Here is an 18647-nt window from a genome sequence, read left to right as displayed (position 1 = left end):
TTCAAATCTAATTCATGTAAAGGTTACTTATAAATGTAACTGTTATGCGTTGTGTAGCATACTTTGCAGTTCTCCTTGTAGCACTTAGTGTGCAGCTGAATGTCACCAAAGACGCATAATAATCCCACCAGGCATGCCTTTTGCCTGGTTATTACTGGGCAGCTTCTGTAAAGATCGCCAAATGGATATCTTGACAGGACGCCTCAGACCTTTCTTCTTTACAGACACAGTTATTTTCTCTTACTCTTCTATGGTTTTGGGTATCATTTCACAGGTTTCTTGATGCACTTGCGCATTTAGATTTATTCTTTGCCATTTTAACTTCTGTACGATCTATATCATGCTTGCACTTTTTGGGAAGCCAGAGTCCTCCGAAATGTGGGGTCGGAGAGTGAAAATAGTGCTTGCTTCTGAAAATCATTTTACTGCCATCTTTGTGCTTGTCTTGAGCATAGGTATGTGTTTAATATTGTAAAATGATGCATCATTTTTAACCTTTACTTTTCTGGTGGAAAACCCCTAATATTTTGCAATGGTTTAAAAAATGCATGTCATGTGTATAGAACGAAAGGCAATGATAATGGGGAGTGGCACCAATAATAGCAATGAGATTCTGGCTGTTTTGCATATTAGGGAGCATTCTGGGAACATAAAGACCAAAGAGGTTTATATCTGTCACATATGTCAGTGAGAGTTGTATGACTGAATCACTAAATACCTGATGCACACTATGTTCGGTAGATATTTCCTTTTTATTTCTTTTAAACAAAAGTCACCCTAACAATAATGCTTTTGTAAATCTATATATTGTGAAAGTTTGCCTGTAGGTTCAGGGTTGGCGCAAGCCCCATAACAGTTGGTGGGCTGATATTTTGGCCCACGGTCGGCATACCAGTCTGGAGTGTACTAGCGATAGTGAAATTTGACCAACCCCACCCTTTCGCTCTGCACAGGGCGCGTCTGTGCTATCACTATAGGTGATTTCGGGAGATTGCTGATTTTGCGATTGTTGGCTCCAGCCCCACAAAAGTTGTTAGGCTGAAATTCTGTCCCGAGGTCGGCATACCAGGCTGGGGTGTACTGGCGATGGTGAAATCTGACCAACCCCACCGATTCGCCCTGCACAGGACGGGATCAGGCCCTGTGCAATCACAGGGAGATTGCTTATTTTGGGATTTTTCAAAAAATAGGAATTTAGGATACAAGGTCAGCATTCCAGTCTGAGGTGTACTGGCGATAGTGAAATTTGACCAATCCCACCCATTCGCTCTGCACGGGGGTGGAGTAGGGTCTGACCCTGTGCTATCAGTATAGGCGATTTTGGGAGATTGACGATTTTGCGATTTTTCAAAAACAGGAAGTTATGACACAACAAAACATACACAAGGCTATAGCAGACCCCCAACGGTTGCTGCCGCTAGTATCAAGCATACATACAAGTTTGTCAAGCAAAAACTTTAGCTGACAGAATGCAATAACTGCTAACAGTGCCAAATCTCTCAAGCATTGTGGTGGATTAGCCAGACTCTGGGAAACAAAACTTATTTTAAAAACTGACAAGTAAATTGAAATTAATTGCTTTCAAAATGTTTCTCCAGTGGCAATCTGCCACCCTAGGCCTGGGCCTACTTAGCCTTATTGTAAATACGTCATTGCTTTAAACCACCCCAGTCATACAACGTTTCCTGTAAAGAGCGGGTCTCCTAACAAATCATACTTAGACCCTATGGCGCACATTCATAGTTCATCCTGCTGCTAACACTTAATGCAAAGAGGTAACTGAAGCACGGTCAGGATATTTGGGGAAGAGTTGTAAAAACAGATGGTGCCTACGAGAGCCTATCACTGGCCTAAAAGGGGCCCCGTCTTCGAAACACCAGTTGAACCTCAAAACGAACCTGACAGGGGAAGGTGGACTGCCAGAACAGAAGGTACAGGAAATGGGGACTTTCAGAGGCCTATCATGAGGAGAGATAGATACAATTCTGGCTTGTGTTAAAACATGTCACTAGGCCCTTCTGTGATAGATAATTTATTATTTAAATTGGCTCATTGAATTTAAATGTAACAAGTGGGATTGCAATCTCTTATTAGTTCTGTTAAAACTGAGTTTTTTTTTATATCTCTGTGAAGTCTCCTCGGAGAATGTAGAATTTGGCTATGACAGATAAATAAACTGGACTGTTACACTACAGCTTCAGTCGATAAATATTTACACCATAGTTGGTTATATTGAAATGTAGACGCCCTTGTGCTGATATTTGTGAACATGCCTAGAAACATCACAAGCCTTTTATCAGTTTATTGAACAACTACTTGCCAACATCATTTCCTTAAGCTGTCTTCCATGGATTGGGGACGAAATTCAAATATTGTATGTCAACTGTGCCCATGATCGATCATACATGGTAGAAAATTAACATATTGCTGCATATTGCTGACTAAATAATACATTGCCATAACCAATTTGGCCAAATTTCTAACAGGTTTTCCCTTGTCCATGGTCATTGTGAAAGGCCTTCAAACTAATGTATGATTTCTAAATGAATAAACTAGAGTAGATAAGGCTGAGTTATCCTTTGGGCTGTCTTTGGCCCCACTGATCAGATGGTTTGAGCAAGCGTGTGAGTTTGTTTGTTGTGAAAACGCATTTCATCATTACAAATGTCTTTAAAAACATTTTGCAGACAAAGGTTTACAACATATGCTCATTTTATTTACAAATGTACACACGCACACAGACTATCAACAATGTAAGGATTGCCCTGCTTGTTGCATACTCGTAAAAAGGGCAGCCACTGGTTTTTGTTCCATCAGACCATATTGCAATGTGTCAAACACAGTGGCAGACCTATTCCTGAGATTCCAGCAGAACTACCAGAAAATCTATATACAAAGCTTGATAGCTGTATGTATATTAAATAAATAAGATAAAAGAACTACCAGAAAAGGAAGCGCTCTACAGGTTAGACGCTAGTTTTTAAGCATACATCAGGACTATCCCATCCCAATAATAGAGATATGGCCTTGCAATCTGAAGGAGACCTCCAGTCACACCGGGTCCCAAACGGCTATGAGTTATACCCCAATAGAAACCACTGAAGTCAGAGCTCCCCATCTGCATAATTAGGATGTGTGCATGATCTAGAATCAGTAGCGTGTACATGTTAGCCCTGCTAGCCATTCTGCAACAGTGTTGGCTCAGAGGTTGCCTCTTGGCTTACATGATGGCTCTCACTAACGATATAATGTGTGTCCTTTATTAAGCTGTGACTAAATGGGAGAAATATGTGTTTAAACCTGAAAAACTCTGGGAAAGCCGGATGGTAAAGTGTATATTATTCCACCAACCACTTTTGAACATTGTTTCTGGCACCCATCTTACCCATAATGTGTGGTGTAGCCCTGCAAGTGGTATCTGGACTTACTCCAGAAGGTCGCAATCATTTTAAGACAGAGTCAGCTGTAGTAATGAACTACTTTCCTATAGTTTAACCTTGTTTTGTTGTCATGAGAAAAAAAAACTTCCAAACATGAAAAATACAAATACTGCATCCTCAATATTTAGACCAAAGAACATCTCTCTTTAATTGTAATCACCTTATCTGTCTAAAGTGCAGAATATCTGTAAGTGAAGAACAAAACATAATCTTAAGGATACAATCGCTGCTTTACAGTGAAGTATAGTAACTATAAACCATTATTGAAAATAAAATCACAACACTTGGTTAGAAGACTTATTTTCTCTTCTTATAATAGAAACACAGAGACAGTGGGAACACTTTTAACAGCTTCTATACATTAGGTCTCTGTGTAGTGTCTCAGCAAACTACCATATAAGGTACATCAGTGTAACTTTGGCTTTAAAAACATGCTCTTGGTCGGTTTGCAAATCTCACTCAGCAAACTGGACCAGGCCTACAAATCTTTCACCATTGATGGAATCACCATCCCAGTATCCAGTGATGTCAAGACCCTGGCTGTGTATATTAGTGCCACCCTGTCCCTAACAAGGAAGGTCCTTGCTATCGCATCCTCAGCGGCACACACCACCAAGTTAATTTATGCCTGCAGACCCTTTCTGTAGCTGTTTTACCATTGTCTGTGCACTTATTGGCTCGAGACTGGATTATTGTAATGATTTATTTGCAGGTACCTCCACTCGCAACATCAATAAACTCCAGGTCATCCAAAACAAAACACTCAGGGCTGCACTAAACATCCTGAGGTGCAAGAATATCTCAGCTGCCAAAGGAAGTGCACATTGGCTACCAATTCCCGAGTGCATTATTTTCCAAACATTAGCCATCAGTCACAAATACCTGTCGAACACTGCCCTCAGGTGCCTATCTCAAAACCGTAAAAAAGAACAATCAAGACCCACCCGCTCCTCCTATACTTACGACTTATCACCCCTAGATTCAGGCTAAAGCGATCTGGGGGATGAGCTTCCAGGTCATTGCCACCAAAAATTGGAACCCTCTACCCTTGACACTGAGACCCTAACAATCGTACTGGGCCTTCCAAAAACTTCTTAAGACACTGCTTTTCTGCCCGAGCTTGACCCTTGTAGACAAACTGAAATTCTATGTTCTCTCACTTGCTATTACTATGTTGTAGCCAGCTCTTGATGCCTCTGGGTTTGGAGCACTTAATAAATGGAAAAATAAATAAATAACTAAAATATATCATGTCCACACTCTGCGTTTTGAACTTGAAATGATAATACATCAATCCCCTTGTTAGTAAAGGTGGCCTTCATCAGAACAGTTAGAAAACACTTAATTTTTTTACACTTTTCTATCCTTACAAATGGATTTCTTATTCTTTCTCAATGGTGTATTCGAAAATGTCATTTAACCATATGCATATAAAAATATAAACCTAAACAACCATTTCAAATGCGATGTAGAGAACAATTGGTTCATCAGATATTCTAGATCTTCCTCAGAAAAACTGCCTAAGCATTAGCACCAATGTCAGGTGTCCTTTCATACTCACTTTATTATCCCCACAACCATATGAGCGCCACCACTAGAACAAGAGGTTATGCGCTTCTGCTGGCCTGGTTCTAAATACCTTGGGGTCCCCCAAACTATTTATATTTCTACAACTGGCAAGGATTCCTTTAAAATAGCTGATCATCTTCTAGAAGGTCCATAAGAACTAGGCAACATGGATAACGCCCATACCAATATTTTAATACAAATCCATATAATTCTTCCCAATCCTAAGAGATAGACTGAGAAAGACTGCAAGTCTATACGTAGGTCAGGCTGGTCTCTCGAGTTTTTATTGCCAGTTTATGTGTTATGTCCGTGTTCTTATATAGCAATGGGTCCTGCCAGCACTTTCTCATATTTTTATACCATGGACACAAAGAAAGTACATTTTCCTGATTTTCCAGCCATTTTACTGCACACAGATAAAGATTTGAACATGCTTAACTCCCTCCCCCATTTGCTGTATTTGCTAGGTGGTTCAGCTGAATGGAGCCTCATATGTTAAAACCTGCGTTCCCTCCTTGGAACGAGCTACAAATAAGAGGCACTGTATGTTTCTTCTATAATATCTGCATCTCTTGCAAAACATGACATGTCCTGAGCATCTCCTGCCGGCTTTATCAACAACCATTGTAGCTCTCTGGCCTTTTTGCATCAACTGGCATAGCTTCTGGGTATATGAACCACATCATTTCGGATATGTCCTCGAGTAACTTCTGCATGTTTGTAAAGCAGCTAATTCTGTTCCTGAGAGGATGGGTATGGAGGTCTGCAACAATAGCTCAGCATAGGGAAGGGTCCTCACATTGCCAAGCCTTCACTCAGCCAATCACTGCTGTACACAATATTATATCCTTAATGAATGTCAACTTTAATTCATTTTGTGCTCTGATTTACTGATCCCAAAGGTTTCTTTAAAATACATTTTCAATATTATCCAAAGCATTCTTCACTTGCAGACCCCAAATCCAACCACTGTGCACTGCTTGGGCAAACACTTTGGCACAATACACCTTCAGTGCCTCCTTAACCGAGGATGAGCCCATCCTTCAATGAAATGCTGAGATGATACCAGAGGACTGCTTCGTCCTTTGTTGCACCCTTCAATAATGATGAGACCAAAACCCCATGATGGAAACCTTACTTCAATGTAGTCCTTTGACTTAACCACTTCTGACTCCTTGCAATTCACTGTGGAATTTTAATTTGGTTTTATGATGGGAGCAATGAAGGAGGAGTATCTGAACACAATGTATCTTTAATCATCAAGAGGTTTAATCACTCTGGATCTTCTTCATCCATCACAATAACTGCAAATCAGTGCACTCTTTTACAATAAAACAAAGGACACAGGGCGGGCGCTCAATCGCACGAGTAGTCCACATTTACTAAATCAGGACTCATTTTTGCTAACAAAAGAAAGGGGGATTTCTGTGTTCCCACATCCTCACAAACCACCATCAGTAGGGGGACAACACTTGAGCAATCAATGTTCAGCTCATCAGTTCATACTCCTAGTCAGTGGTTGTGGCGGTTCTCCAAGTGCACAATTTTGTTTGCTTTTGTTCACTTTGCTTTCCTTAAATCAGTGTTGTTAATTTTTTAACAAGGGCTCATTCGAAGGTGATAGCAACACTGGTGGCGAAAATTACAATTGACAGTGAGAGATGCAAGATTTTTGTTATGCGATATATTTCACACGATCTGTAGTACTAAAGTTATTTTCTTTTGCTAGCATACTGTTGTTATTGGCAATATCAGTGCACTTGTAAGGTAGCTATCATAAACCTTTCCCCATTGTGGGGCCATGGACAACAATCCAAGGCCTCTGGCCTTTGACCATTCCTTGCTTTGACGCACATTGACGAAAGGTGAAGATGGAGAAGGACTGGGACGAGGAGGGGAGTTGCAGAGGTATAGACAGTGAAGGACTAAGGTGAGGATGGGAATTGGAGGTATATTAGTATCGAGGGACGGTTGAGAGGTTAGAAGTTGAAAGGGTAAGCTTAACGAAGTACTGGGGTGGGGATGAGAGTTACAGGTAGCAAGTGTAACGAGGGTCTTGGATATCCTTTAGAATCTGAGACGGCCAGGACGCTGATGTAGAAAGCACAGCAATCTTTGTGTTCCACTCCAAGGAGTGCCATATTTGGGCAAAAGTGCACAGTAAATCAGATCGGCAAATAAAATAACAGAACAAATTTGGAAATCCAGCTTAACAATCTCCTCGACATTTTAACAATTGCATTGACTGGTTTACAAGTGAATATGAAAACTCAGAGATTGGTAAACTTTTGGTGTTATAGAAGTCGGTGTGCCCTAACTATCTGTTTTACTTCACTGTTAAAACCATCCCAGTTCAATGATGCATATTTGTTTATAGGGGAATTGTCATCAGGGTTGTTAATGAATTCCTTAAATCTTACTAAATAAACAAGATTAAACTGATTCTGCCATTTAGTTCCTCACTCCTTCCCTCTGCATTACCCTGCTGAGAATCATTCTGCGCTGTGCCATGCTGTCAGTCAGCACGACTTCCTATTCAATGTTGGGAAACGGAAGACATGGGACAACATAAATGCTCCTTAGTGTGCTGTTCCTAGCAGTCCCCACCACCTACCTCAGGAGCACGAGCTCCTGGCCATGTCCCTGCAGGAGCAGAGGACCCTCGGAGCCATCCACTAACCCAGCTTCATTATTACCGAAATACGGTAAGCACCGATGCACCCGCGCTAATTCTATATTTAAAAGTGCTTTTCATCCCGCATTTTGCTGCGTGTGTGCAGTCACTGATTCCAGCTAGTGAAGGGCATTTCCACCCAGCTTGCATTGAAAAAGCCTTTTGAGAGCCCTTGCCGCCATTCGTTTACACAAGGCACTCAGCCATTTCAAGATGGCCTTCCTTTGTTGCCTGCAGCCCCATATCCCTATCTAGGCTACCAGCAGCCTCCCGATTGGCTACTGGGCCCATCTCCTGACCCATTGGCTACCCGCAGGCGAAGCCGGCCCACTCCCTCCAAGGACCACGGGAGACAAGGACTTCACCTGTTTCTGTGCCTGTTTATGCCTGAGTCTGCCGTCTGCCATACCCCATCCCCGTCTCACTCCAGGTAACTCTTGACCAACACTACTGCACTACTCCCAGCTACCCCACTGCCTCCACCACCATGAGTGTCTGTGGTACCCCAGGAAATAGCATCTAAAAGTGCAAAATCTGTGTGCACCACTGAACTGTTACTCAAATGCCAACAGACCAAAAGGTTTTCAGTTTGTTTTCTAATGTCCTGATTAATGTACATTAATGACTTGTACACCTGATTTAGCCTGAATGCTCAAAATACAAGCCTGCTTGATTCTGCCGGAATGCGCTCACTACTGCCAGCATCCCAGACTTAGCTCACTAAAACTAGGTGCCTTCTGCTGCACCCATTTCAATCGCTGTCAATGTATACAATCAGATAGCCAATGTCAAACTTCTACCTGACTTTGAATCTAGGTGAGTCCTTGCCCCCTTAGCCAATGCATTCCATTGTGTTTAGCTATCTTCGGCGCGGCACCCTTGTGTCTTAGCCTAATTGTGATATCCTGAGCTTAGGTGTTACCCTATTGCATTTTTGCCAAACTGTGCTTTTTTGAATTTAGGTGTTACCACATTGCATTTTTGCCAAACTGTGCTTTTTTGAACTTAGGTGTTACCCTACTGCATTTTAGCTTGGACATAGGTGTTACCCTATTGCATTTTAGCTTGGACTTAGGTGCCTTTGGTCGCCTACAGACCACATTTGAGTGTATTGTGCTTTTATGGTCGCACATAGATCACACTTGATTGATTCGTGTTGTGACTTTGGTCGCCTACAGACCACATTTGATTGTACTGTGCCTTTATGGTCACCTATAGACCACATTTGATTGACGCGTGTTGTGCCTTTGGTCGCCTACAGACTACACTCGATTGTGTTGTGCCTTATGGTCGCTAATAGACCACACTTGCAACCCCTGCCTACTAGCAACGCTACCCACATCATGTATTGATGCCTAACTACTCTCATCCACCTACTGTACATTTACACTAGAAGCTGGACTAGTCAACCTGACCCACATTCTAATCAAGACACATACACCTGCACACGCATGCTAACCACTACCCGCTCTTCGTGGCCTATCACCATGACACCTGCTAACCCGTACTTGGATGATCCAGCACTTTGAATACTCCACTTTGCCACCAGACCTACACCTAACCAACCTTGTACTACTGCTAATAGAAACACTAGATTGAACTCTAGAACCAGCCCACCTACCTCGCCATGCTCTCACCACCCTAGCATTTTAATCAGAAATTCTAGATTAAGAGTCCGACTGTGGGCCAAAAAACCCCAACTGCACACCTACAGTAGCATTAAAAACTCGCACATTGACCACAACCTTGCCAATTCGGCCATTGACTCAGACAAACCAGACCACATCCTCTTGCATGACCAACCCATACCACCAGAAAAAATTCCCCAAAAAGACAAACCTATTAAAGCAGCCTTGGTGAATGCTAGGTCTCTCCCTGCCCATGCTCTCGATATCGCTGACTTTATAACTCACGAAAAGCTCGATCTCCTTGCAGTCACGGAAACCTGTCTTAATGCTGCCTCCGGCCCATCTCTGGCCCTTGCTATACCTAATGATTATGCCATTATTAGATGCGACAGAAACACCACTCAGACAAAGGGAGGTGGACTCGCCCTCATATTCAGAAATACCTTTGACATTAAGGTCATCCAGGACGCTCAAATCCCTTCTGCTGAATCCCTGTCCATTAAACTTCCTCTATCACCTAACCACACGGCAACAATGCACCTTATTTACCGACCACCAGGTCCCATTTCTTCTTTTATAGAGGACATTGCATCACTCATAACCACAGACACCAAACCCAATTCACAAACCATCCTACTTGGAGATTTTAATCTTGGTTTTAACGACCCGAAGAATACTAACGCCCATGACCTAGCCAACACCTTATCTGATTTGTGTCACGCCCACATTATTCTTGAGCCTACTCATATCAAAGGCAGAACACTGGACTGGCTCACTCACCTCAATTGCTCTATTGATCTCCTATCCAATGACCCATGCATTTGGTCGGATCATCATAAAATAACCTTTTCCATCAAAGCCAACACAGCCCACCCGGATCCTATCATCGCGCCAGCCACGAGCACGAGAAATAAGAAAGACATTACACCTGACAAACTCCTACCCATATTACTCCCCATCCTGAGCAATATTGACTAAGATGCTGACCCTACACTTTTAGTGGATATATACAACCAGGCTATTCTCAAAGCACTGAACACTATCGCCCCCCTAAAATTGCGGAAACCTAAACCACAGCGTCACCTTAACACTTGGTTCACGCCGCAGTTAAGAGAATTACGCAAAACCAAGAGAACAGCTGAGGCACATTGGAGAAAGTACCCCACAGCATCCAATAAGACTGAGCTAACCCTAGCTTCCACTAGTTACAAAGTAGCCATCCTTCTTGCTAAAAAAGACACCTATAACAAAAGGATTACACAAGCGGAATCCAACACAAAAGAACTTTTTAAGATTCTGAAAGCATTAGAATCCTCTATTGCCCCTATTGACAAATGTGTTACTGACGCACTATGGTGTAGTAATATTCAGAAGGCCTTATTAGATAAAATAGCTCGCCTACAAGCTAAAATCAACGCAAAAAAATCCCTGCTACTAGCTGACCCTGACTACAAACAATTACCTAACAAATCACCTACCTTTAAGTCAACTTGTAAACCTTTCAGCTTCTCACCCCTCTCAATCTGGGAAGTAGAGAACATCATCAGGAAACTTAAACCATCAAATTGTCAAGGTGATGCCTGCCCTGCCCCGATCATCAAAGCAGCCGCGCACGATTTGGCACCATTCATTACCAACCTCATCAATGCCTCCTTCAAATCTGGAGTAGTACCTGACAACCTAAAAGACACGTGGGTCATTCCACTTCTCAAAAAACCTATTCTTGACCCAGCCAACCCATCTAACTATAGGCCGATAACGACTGTACCTTTCTTATTAAAAATACTGGACAGAGCAGCCTATTTACAAATACAGGCCTATCTAGAATCTAACAATCTCCTGGGATTTAGGCAATCCGGCTTCCGACCGAGACACGGTACGGAAACTGCATTAATAGACCTCACTACCCAGATCCAAATCCTGAAAGACAATGGTAAACTTGCACTCCTTTTACTGCTTGACCTGTCAGCAGCTTTTGATTTGGTCAACCACCACTTTGTCACCACTTGAAAACTGCAGCACACTTTTCAGATGCAGCCACGGCTTGGATCAGTTCCTTCTTGGCGAACAGAACCACTGATTCTGCTGAACCCTCATCAGTACCTTGTGGAGTCCCTCAAGGCTCGTGTGTGTCCCTGTATCCCTGTATAATGTATTCACAAAGCCCCTCTTTGATATCCTTGACTGTCTGGGTGTCACGTATACTAATTACGCGGACGACAACCAGATACTCATTCCTATCTAGGGTAATTATGAAACAGACAGCAAAACCCTTAATGAAATATACTCAGTAATACAAGCATGGATGGCACATCATGGACTTTGTCTCAATGACGAAAAAACTGAGTTGATCATCCTTGGCACTCACGCCAAACTTAAAAATCTTAATTCCGCATTCAAATCTTTCACTATAGATGGCAATCTCATCCCCGTCTCAAATAATACTAAAACCCTTGGCATCTACATTGATGCCACCTTATCCTTTTCCAAACAAACTAATGCAGTAGCTTCATCAGCCGCTTACACCTGCAAGCTGATCACTGCATGTAGGCCGTTCATCTCTTCTCCCAATTGCATTACTCTTGCTAGAGCATTAGTCCTATCCAAAATAGACTACTGTAATGCCCTTTACCTAGGCACTAGCCACAAAAATATCAACAAACTGCAAGTAATTCAAAATAATGCCATCAGGGCTGCCCTTAACATCCCTAAAAAGGCGCATATCTCTGAGACTAGACGCAAGTTACATTGGCTCCCAGTAGAGCACAGAACATCCCTCAAAACTTTGGCCCTCACACACAAAGCCAGGGCCAACCTTGCACCAGCCTACCTTACCAACCAGCTTATACTTCACACATCATCAAGACCACTTAGAGCAGCACAAGCTAACACTATGTCCATACCGAGATTCAAACTCCATAACTCGGGTGGAGCTAGCTTCCCTGTACAAGCTTCTAAACTATGAAACACACTCCCCGCGCTTTTAAGGGCAGAACCTTCATTTAACCTTTTCAAACAGAACACGAAGCATTGGCTTCACATTATGGACTCCATGACAGCCTAACCTCCTGATCCCAGCATGATCGACTGCTGACGGCACACTCTTGTAATTAATGTATTTATCTTAGACTATGTATGTATGTATTTGCAATACTATTGACCTATCTGTAACTGTAACGTAACCCTCGTTTACTGCACCTAATTGTAACTGTAACCAGATCTAACCTACGCGCCCGTATGCCCCCGGGCCTGGCTGCGCTTTATAAATAAAATAAATACAAATAAATACAAATAAATGTGCTACCATACGTTTATAAGCTATCTTGTGTTCAGAGACATTGCCTCACTGGCCGATGTGTTCGCCTTACATAACCCAAGCGATAAGGTCACCTATTTATGTGTAGAACCTAACAAAGGGCGATGTTCCTAGGGTTGATTTTAGAGGTTTGTTCTGCTGTATAACTAAGGGTGGCTCTTTCGGCCATTAAAAAAAAAGGTGAGTTCTTGTATGCAGGAAAAGGTTGTGTAAATTAAGGAAGTAATCAATGAGAGACCCAATCACTATAATGTAAAAATAAAAAAGGGTAAGAAATACTGTAATCATTCTTGTCGTTTTGAATAAATCAAATATCTTGAATTGTGATTAATTACTATGGGCCCTTTGACAGACGCACTGTCAGTTATGATACTTATAGATGGGGGCATGTCCCTACCCACCTAGGAACTGGGAAACCTATGTAGAGTACTTCCCTGATTTTAACCAGTAATTCCTGTTACAAACGGATGATTCTGAAGTTGGGCTGGGAGCTCTACTCTCAGAAGAACACTAGGACGAAGACCACATCACCTTTAAGAAATGACTCAAAACCCAGTTCAGCTAAAGCTAATTATTGTATCTGTAAAGGGTTCTGCTCAAGCTCTTTATTGTATCTGTAATGGGACGTGCTACACACCCACCACACTTATTCGCGGGTGTATTTTTACTAGTGTCTATCTCACATGTTCTACTAATCTGAAAGTAAAAAGCTGTGTCTTCTTCAGGGCCATTCTAATAACTAGGCAATACCCTAGAGGCTTAGTAGCATGACCCAGCAAGTATATACTAAATCGATTCCAGGCCAAGGGCACTCTAAAACAAATATCACTCACCTTGGCATTTCGCTGTATATAATGTAAATGAAGGGAAATGCTCCATTCACCAGGCACTTCAAGGACATGGGATCAGGTTCTTTAAGTGGAGAACATTAAGATCAAACTCTGGATGTACACGCTCATAGTTCCATCGTGGGCACTCTTCACATGGGGATGAATAACCAACTTTCAGGGCCTTTACCTGTGGAACACATGATGTTCACCGCGGCACAGCTGTTGCACGACTCTAGAAAGCACAATCCGCAAACATTGCCTTTGCCCCGCCACATATGTATTTGATTTATTTCACAGCATTACTAAGAAAGGGCTTCTTATGATTGTGCACTCTGCAAGCTGAGATAACGCCCAAAGGATAGCAATGTGTGTGATTCATAGTCTTCTATCTCCTAACAGTAACATTTTGTGTTATTTGTCTGCCTTTTTAGTCAAAAATGAAGCAACACTAAGAAGACGCTCAAATGGAACCAAGCCCAGTGACGGGCCATGAAGACGTACAAGCGGCAGTGACGTGTGACAAGGCTGGCACCGGCGAGAACGAGGGGATCAAGATGGGCGAGAAATGGGGGCCCGACTCGGGGAAGGAACAGGAGCCAGAGATGGTCAAGGATGAACCAGAGAAACCTGTGCCAGCTGGGAAGCTGCAACGCCCCATGGAACTCTGGGATATGCTGGGGAATCAGTTTTTGGAATACCAGGAATCCTGCCCATTCCTCATCCTTGAGGAGCAGCAACGGAGGCTCTGGGCTCTCAACTCCCTCTTCTTAAAGGTTTGTCCATGTCACATTTTACTTTATTGTTTTGTTGGATGCGTTAATTAATGACAGCTTTCACTAGAACTGAGAGTTATCAAAATATGTAGTTAGAAATATCTGTTCTGTCAAAATAATAAGCCTCTCTATTCTGTTGTGTTTAGAGAATTGGACGTTCCATTGTGCTACCCTCTTAGCCCAATAACAACACTATTGCCAATTCTTAACGCTGTGAAAAGGCCAGTATCTGTGCTCTCCAATCCCCTCATAAAGTGTATTCATTACTCTTCTACATCATCCAAAGTAACAACCATTGCTTTCCTGCATCATACCAAGTTACTTTAATTACTCTACCCTTGCCACCTAATATTACTTTAGCAATATGCCCCGCGGCGAGGGGCATATTGCTATTAGTACCCCAGTCCGCAAGACCAGGTAGTAATAGCATTCTTTTCTATTCCGATTCGCTACAGTGTTTTGGAACAGAAAAGAAAAAGAAAATTCAAAGGAAATGGCCGCCGGGAAAGGGAAAACAGAGTCCGTTTTCCCTTTCCATTGCGGCCTTAGGGAGCGAATGCGCTGGGAACAGAAGTGTTCCTGGAGCATTCGCTCCCGGAAAAGGAGAAATCAGAAGGTAAGTGGGGTTGGGAAGGAGGGGAGAGTGGGAAGGGAGGAGGAAAAAAAAAGAAATAAACCTAAATCCCCACCGGGGAACGATGGCAGCCTCTCAGCCTTGTGGCGTCTCGGAGCGGGGATAGCCCCGCTTCGAGCCTCCTCATTGGCTGAGAGGCTTCCACGCCTTCTGCCAGGAACAATGGTGTGGAATCCCAGCCAAGGGATTCCCGGCCAGGTAATGCCCCGGCGAGAGCCAATCAGAATGTGTCTTACATTCTGGTTGACTCTCGCCGGGTACAAAGTTTCATTGTTCTATATTGCCATCCCAATAAGACTCCCATTACTCTGCCCTCCTATCACAAGACAATCCCAATTTCTCTACAAAGCTATGCCAATGTGATTCCCAACTAGTTTCTTGGTCTCATAATAAGATCGTAAATTAATGTTCCTATTCAGTCCATATGTTATTCCAATTGAGCCCATTTATCAGTTCAATGCTGTATTTCAATTCTCTTGCCTAGAAATCCAATATAGCCATTCACTACTTTCTCATCCGCATATTGATGGTGGAACTCCTTACAAGGCTTGTGGACCTCTGCTCTGGGTAGGGACTGCCACCGCACATTTGTGGTTGGAGCTCCAGTTCAAGGGTTTCATCCAGAAAGTACTCATGAGGCCGCCTTGTACTGTACACAGACGTGGGAGGTCCTTTGGCAAACATTTGTGCTCGCTCAGACCATTCCCACAGTAATACATAGGAAGGTGACTGGGCTCTCTTCTAGTCTTCATGCCCTAGGTTACAGTGGAATGTGTCTGTGTCTGTCGGTGTATCTGAGCTCTTTTTAGACGCAGTTGGAGAGCACCTTTAAATGAACCTTCATCAGGACTTCCAAGGCAGTGCAGGAATCTGGCTGTTCCATTAATCTCAAACACAGCTTGATTCAGGAGGACGATGTGCGTTTCTTTTAGTTGCCTACTGTGGAAGCAGATCCTTTATTGGGATGGACATGGCTGTCATCATGTGGAGCTTGATAACCCTTGAACACCACCTGTTGGTCTAGTCCCTTTGGCACAGACAATGCTGCATGGCTGCATGGGGTGTGGACCTAGATGTCTCTTGCCATCTTTCTGGAGCCTTGACTCTGCTGGGGACTATCCCTCTTCCCCTGGCCATTGCTGGGTGTCTGTTGCTAGTTTTTGTTAGTCTTTCCCCTCTTTGGCACATTGTTCCAGTCAGCAATGGCCACCTTCTCTGGGGGTACAATCATGGTAGTGCCTATGCGCTTCATGGAGCCCTGTTATGGCCTGGCACTCACCCGTCTGTTTCTGGGCACACTTGGGTAACTGCTACTGGGCTTGGTCAGCCTTGGCCTCCAGGTATGGACTTTTGGCCAGCCGGTGATGGTAACCTGATGCAGAGATCCTTGCCTATCTTGTGTAGCACACACTTGGTCTGGGACTCTCTCTACTGCCCTCAATTCCTTAGTAGCAGCTGTTGTCTTCCTAGAGATCAGCTCCAGGTGGGGAGGAGACATAGGCCCCCTACACCACCCAGCCCCCACCCACAATAAGCCATTTTAATATCAATGAATCGCCCATGCAGTGGGGTTTTACAGAACCCAGCAGAAGCATACCCTGGAGTTTTTCATACCAGCTGGGACTCGGATAGCCCTGACTAGATGGCCAGGGGACCTTTAGGCATTCCTGACAAGATGTCTGGGCATACTGGTGTGTGGCCAGATGGCCTTGACGCCTGTTGTCCCTGACAAGGTGCCCCAATTTCATAGGCCATCTAAGCCGAAAACTCAGTCTCCTGTACCTTGTAATCAGATCCTATGCCTCAGAAGCTGGAGAGATGGCCATCTGATTAGCAGGTGGACTGGAAGGGAAGAGGTATGCTAGCTGCCCACCCATCCATCCCTCAGTGAGGGTGGGTGTTTCCTATATGCCATATGGAAAAGCAGGAAGGTGGAAACCATTGTGCTACTGCAGAGCTTTGGGGGCTCAGACTCCAAACCATGCGAAAACTGTGGGTACACGCGGACAAAGGCTTGGCTCAGAGGATGACCTTTGATAATATAGCAGCTAGGTAGCTGCACTGCTATTTGAAAAAGCCTGACCCCTAATCTGGTTGTCTATGAATGATTTAGCACCAGGTTCCCCATGGACATGTGGTGCACTATTTAAGAGGCGTGGCCACCTGCTTGCTATATTGGAGACCAGCGGTGAGGGGTTGTACATACCAGCACAGAGACCAGCTATCCCAGGCGAACCAAGGCTTATCAATGTTGTGGTATCATAAGAGTTTAGGAGGGGATTCTGACTTGGAGGCATTCTGCCACAATCCCAAAGGTGGGTAGCTTTACTCCATTGGTTCCTCTTATTGAACTTAGTGGTCCTTTATGGATAATTTCCATGCCTGATGTATTCCTTGGATGTGGAAGTCAATTCTGAAGCTAACTCTCCAGACTTGAGCCCTGGTCCCCGCTTTCCCATGCCCACAATAGTAGGCAATGAATGTACCACCCAAAGTTTCTAGGTGTCACAAAGCCGAATAGTGGTCAATGGAATGTATACATTTTGGGACTTAAAGGGGCTTTATTCATAACTAATAAACAGAAATGCTCTACTTGGGAACAGAAGAGGATGTTGTTTTATCAAGGTGAATAACAGGCAAACAAATGTTTGTATGGCTTCTGCTTAGATTGAAACATTAAACAATCACTCTCATTAGAACAAAAAAGTAATCATGTCCAAGATAGTCACAGGTATTCTTGATGGTCTCTGAGCCAGAAGAAGGACACAGACTCTTTATGGACACGATTCACAATATGTGTATTAAATGAACATAAAGCCTAGCCTTCCATGTGTCTCTGGGTGGTCCCTGCCTATATTTCTAACTAAAGTGCTCGTCCGTCGATCGTGAATGTCCAAAAAGAATAGGTCCCCTGTCCAAAAACAACCCTAAATGACCCTACCACTATGACAACTAACTTTTTAGATTATGATTATGATATTAATTGGTTATTTATTACACACTTAATACCCGGCGGTTTCTAAGCGCCGTCCCGGGGATCAAAACTCTGTTGCTCTGCGTCGTCTTGCTTCCAAGGCGAGCGTGTTGCCACTGAGCTAGCCTCCCAAGACAACCAGATGGAGAATGACTCCCTTCTCCTGAGAGTACTTCTAGTACCAGTCTATAGTAGGTCTGTCTCTGTAACTCTTCAAGTGCAATTTGTACTGCCACTTCAGAAGTCTCTTTGATTCTCTTTATCTCAGAATAGCGTGTTTTACCCCTGTGCAATTGTGGCTTGATTTACTTTGGTCTGTATGCCTTTCTTTTAGCTTGACTTGTCGAATTTCTTTAATCGAGGATTCACCATAACATTTATTTTCTATATTCTCTTTCTCTTGTACATATGGGCTTCTAACTCCACTAATTTCCCAGGGTATTATTATCCAGGGTTCTTTTCTCTTTGCATGCTGGGTTGACACTGTGGCTCCAGCATCCAAGCGTCTAATTCTGGGTTACTTCTCTCTGGCCTTCTCATATCGGTCTGGCGCTGTATCTAAGGTGTTCCTGTCTTTCTCCTGTCTTTCTCCGTCTCTTCTCTTCGGGCTCACATCTCCCGCTTCAGACGAGTATCAAACACGCAGGCTTCTCAGGCTTGTGCTGACTCTGCCTCTCTCATCTCAGCACGTAGAGTGTCCCTTATTTAACCTCCTCGTCCCAGTTTATGGAGTGTTGAGATTTAAAGGACCATGTTCCTTTTCTGTAAGAATTTGACATCTAGTCAGTGTTTCTTTGTCCTAGTTGCGG

At 43.4% G+C, this 18647-nt stretch overlaps 1 protein-coding gene across 4 annotated transcripts in view; it reads left to right on the top strand.

Moving 5' to 3' along the window:
* The window catches only part of WDFY4 (WDFY family member 4), a 1820746-nt gene that overhangs the window by 125362 nt on the left and 1676737 nt on the right, over nucleotides 1-18647 (top strand). For all 4 annotated transcript variants that reach the window (XM_069611160.1, XM_069611162.1, XM_069611161.1 and 1 more), the window contains one exon: nucleotides 13889-14230. In XM_069611160.1, the coding sequence (XP_069467261.1) occupies nucleotides 13922-14230 (309 nt within the window). In that variant the 5' untranslated portion in view covers nucleotides 13889-13921. The remainder of the gene's footprint in view (nucleotides 1-13888; nucleotides 14231-18647) is intronic.

The sequence above is a fragment of the Ambystoma mexicanum genome, chromosome 8 (assembly GCF_040938575.1).
Source record: "Ambystoma mexicanum isolate Mex_15411 chromosome 8, UKY_AmexF1_1, whole genome shotgun sequence".
Classification (NCBI taxonomy): domain Eukaryota; kingdom Metazoa; phylum Chordata; class Amphibia; order Caudata; family Ambystomatidae; genus Ambystoma; species Ambystoma mexicanum.
The sequence above is the reverse complement of the archived record's forward strand: the minus strand, read 5'-3'. Positions and strand labels throughout refer to the sequence as shown.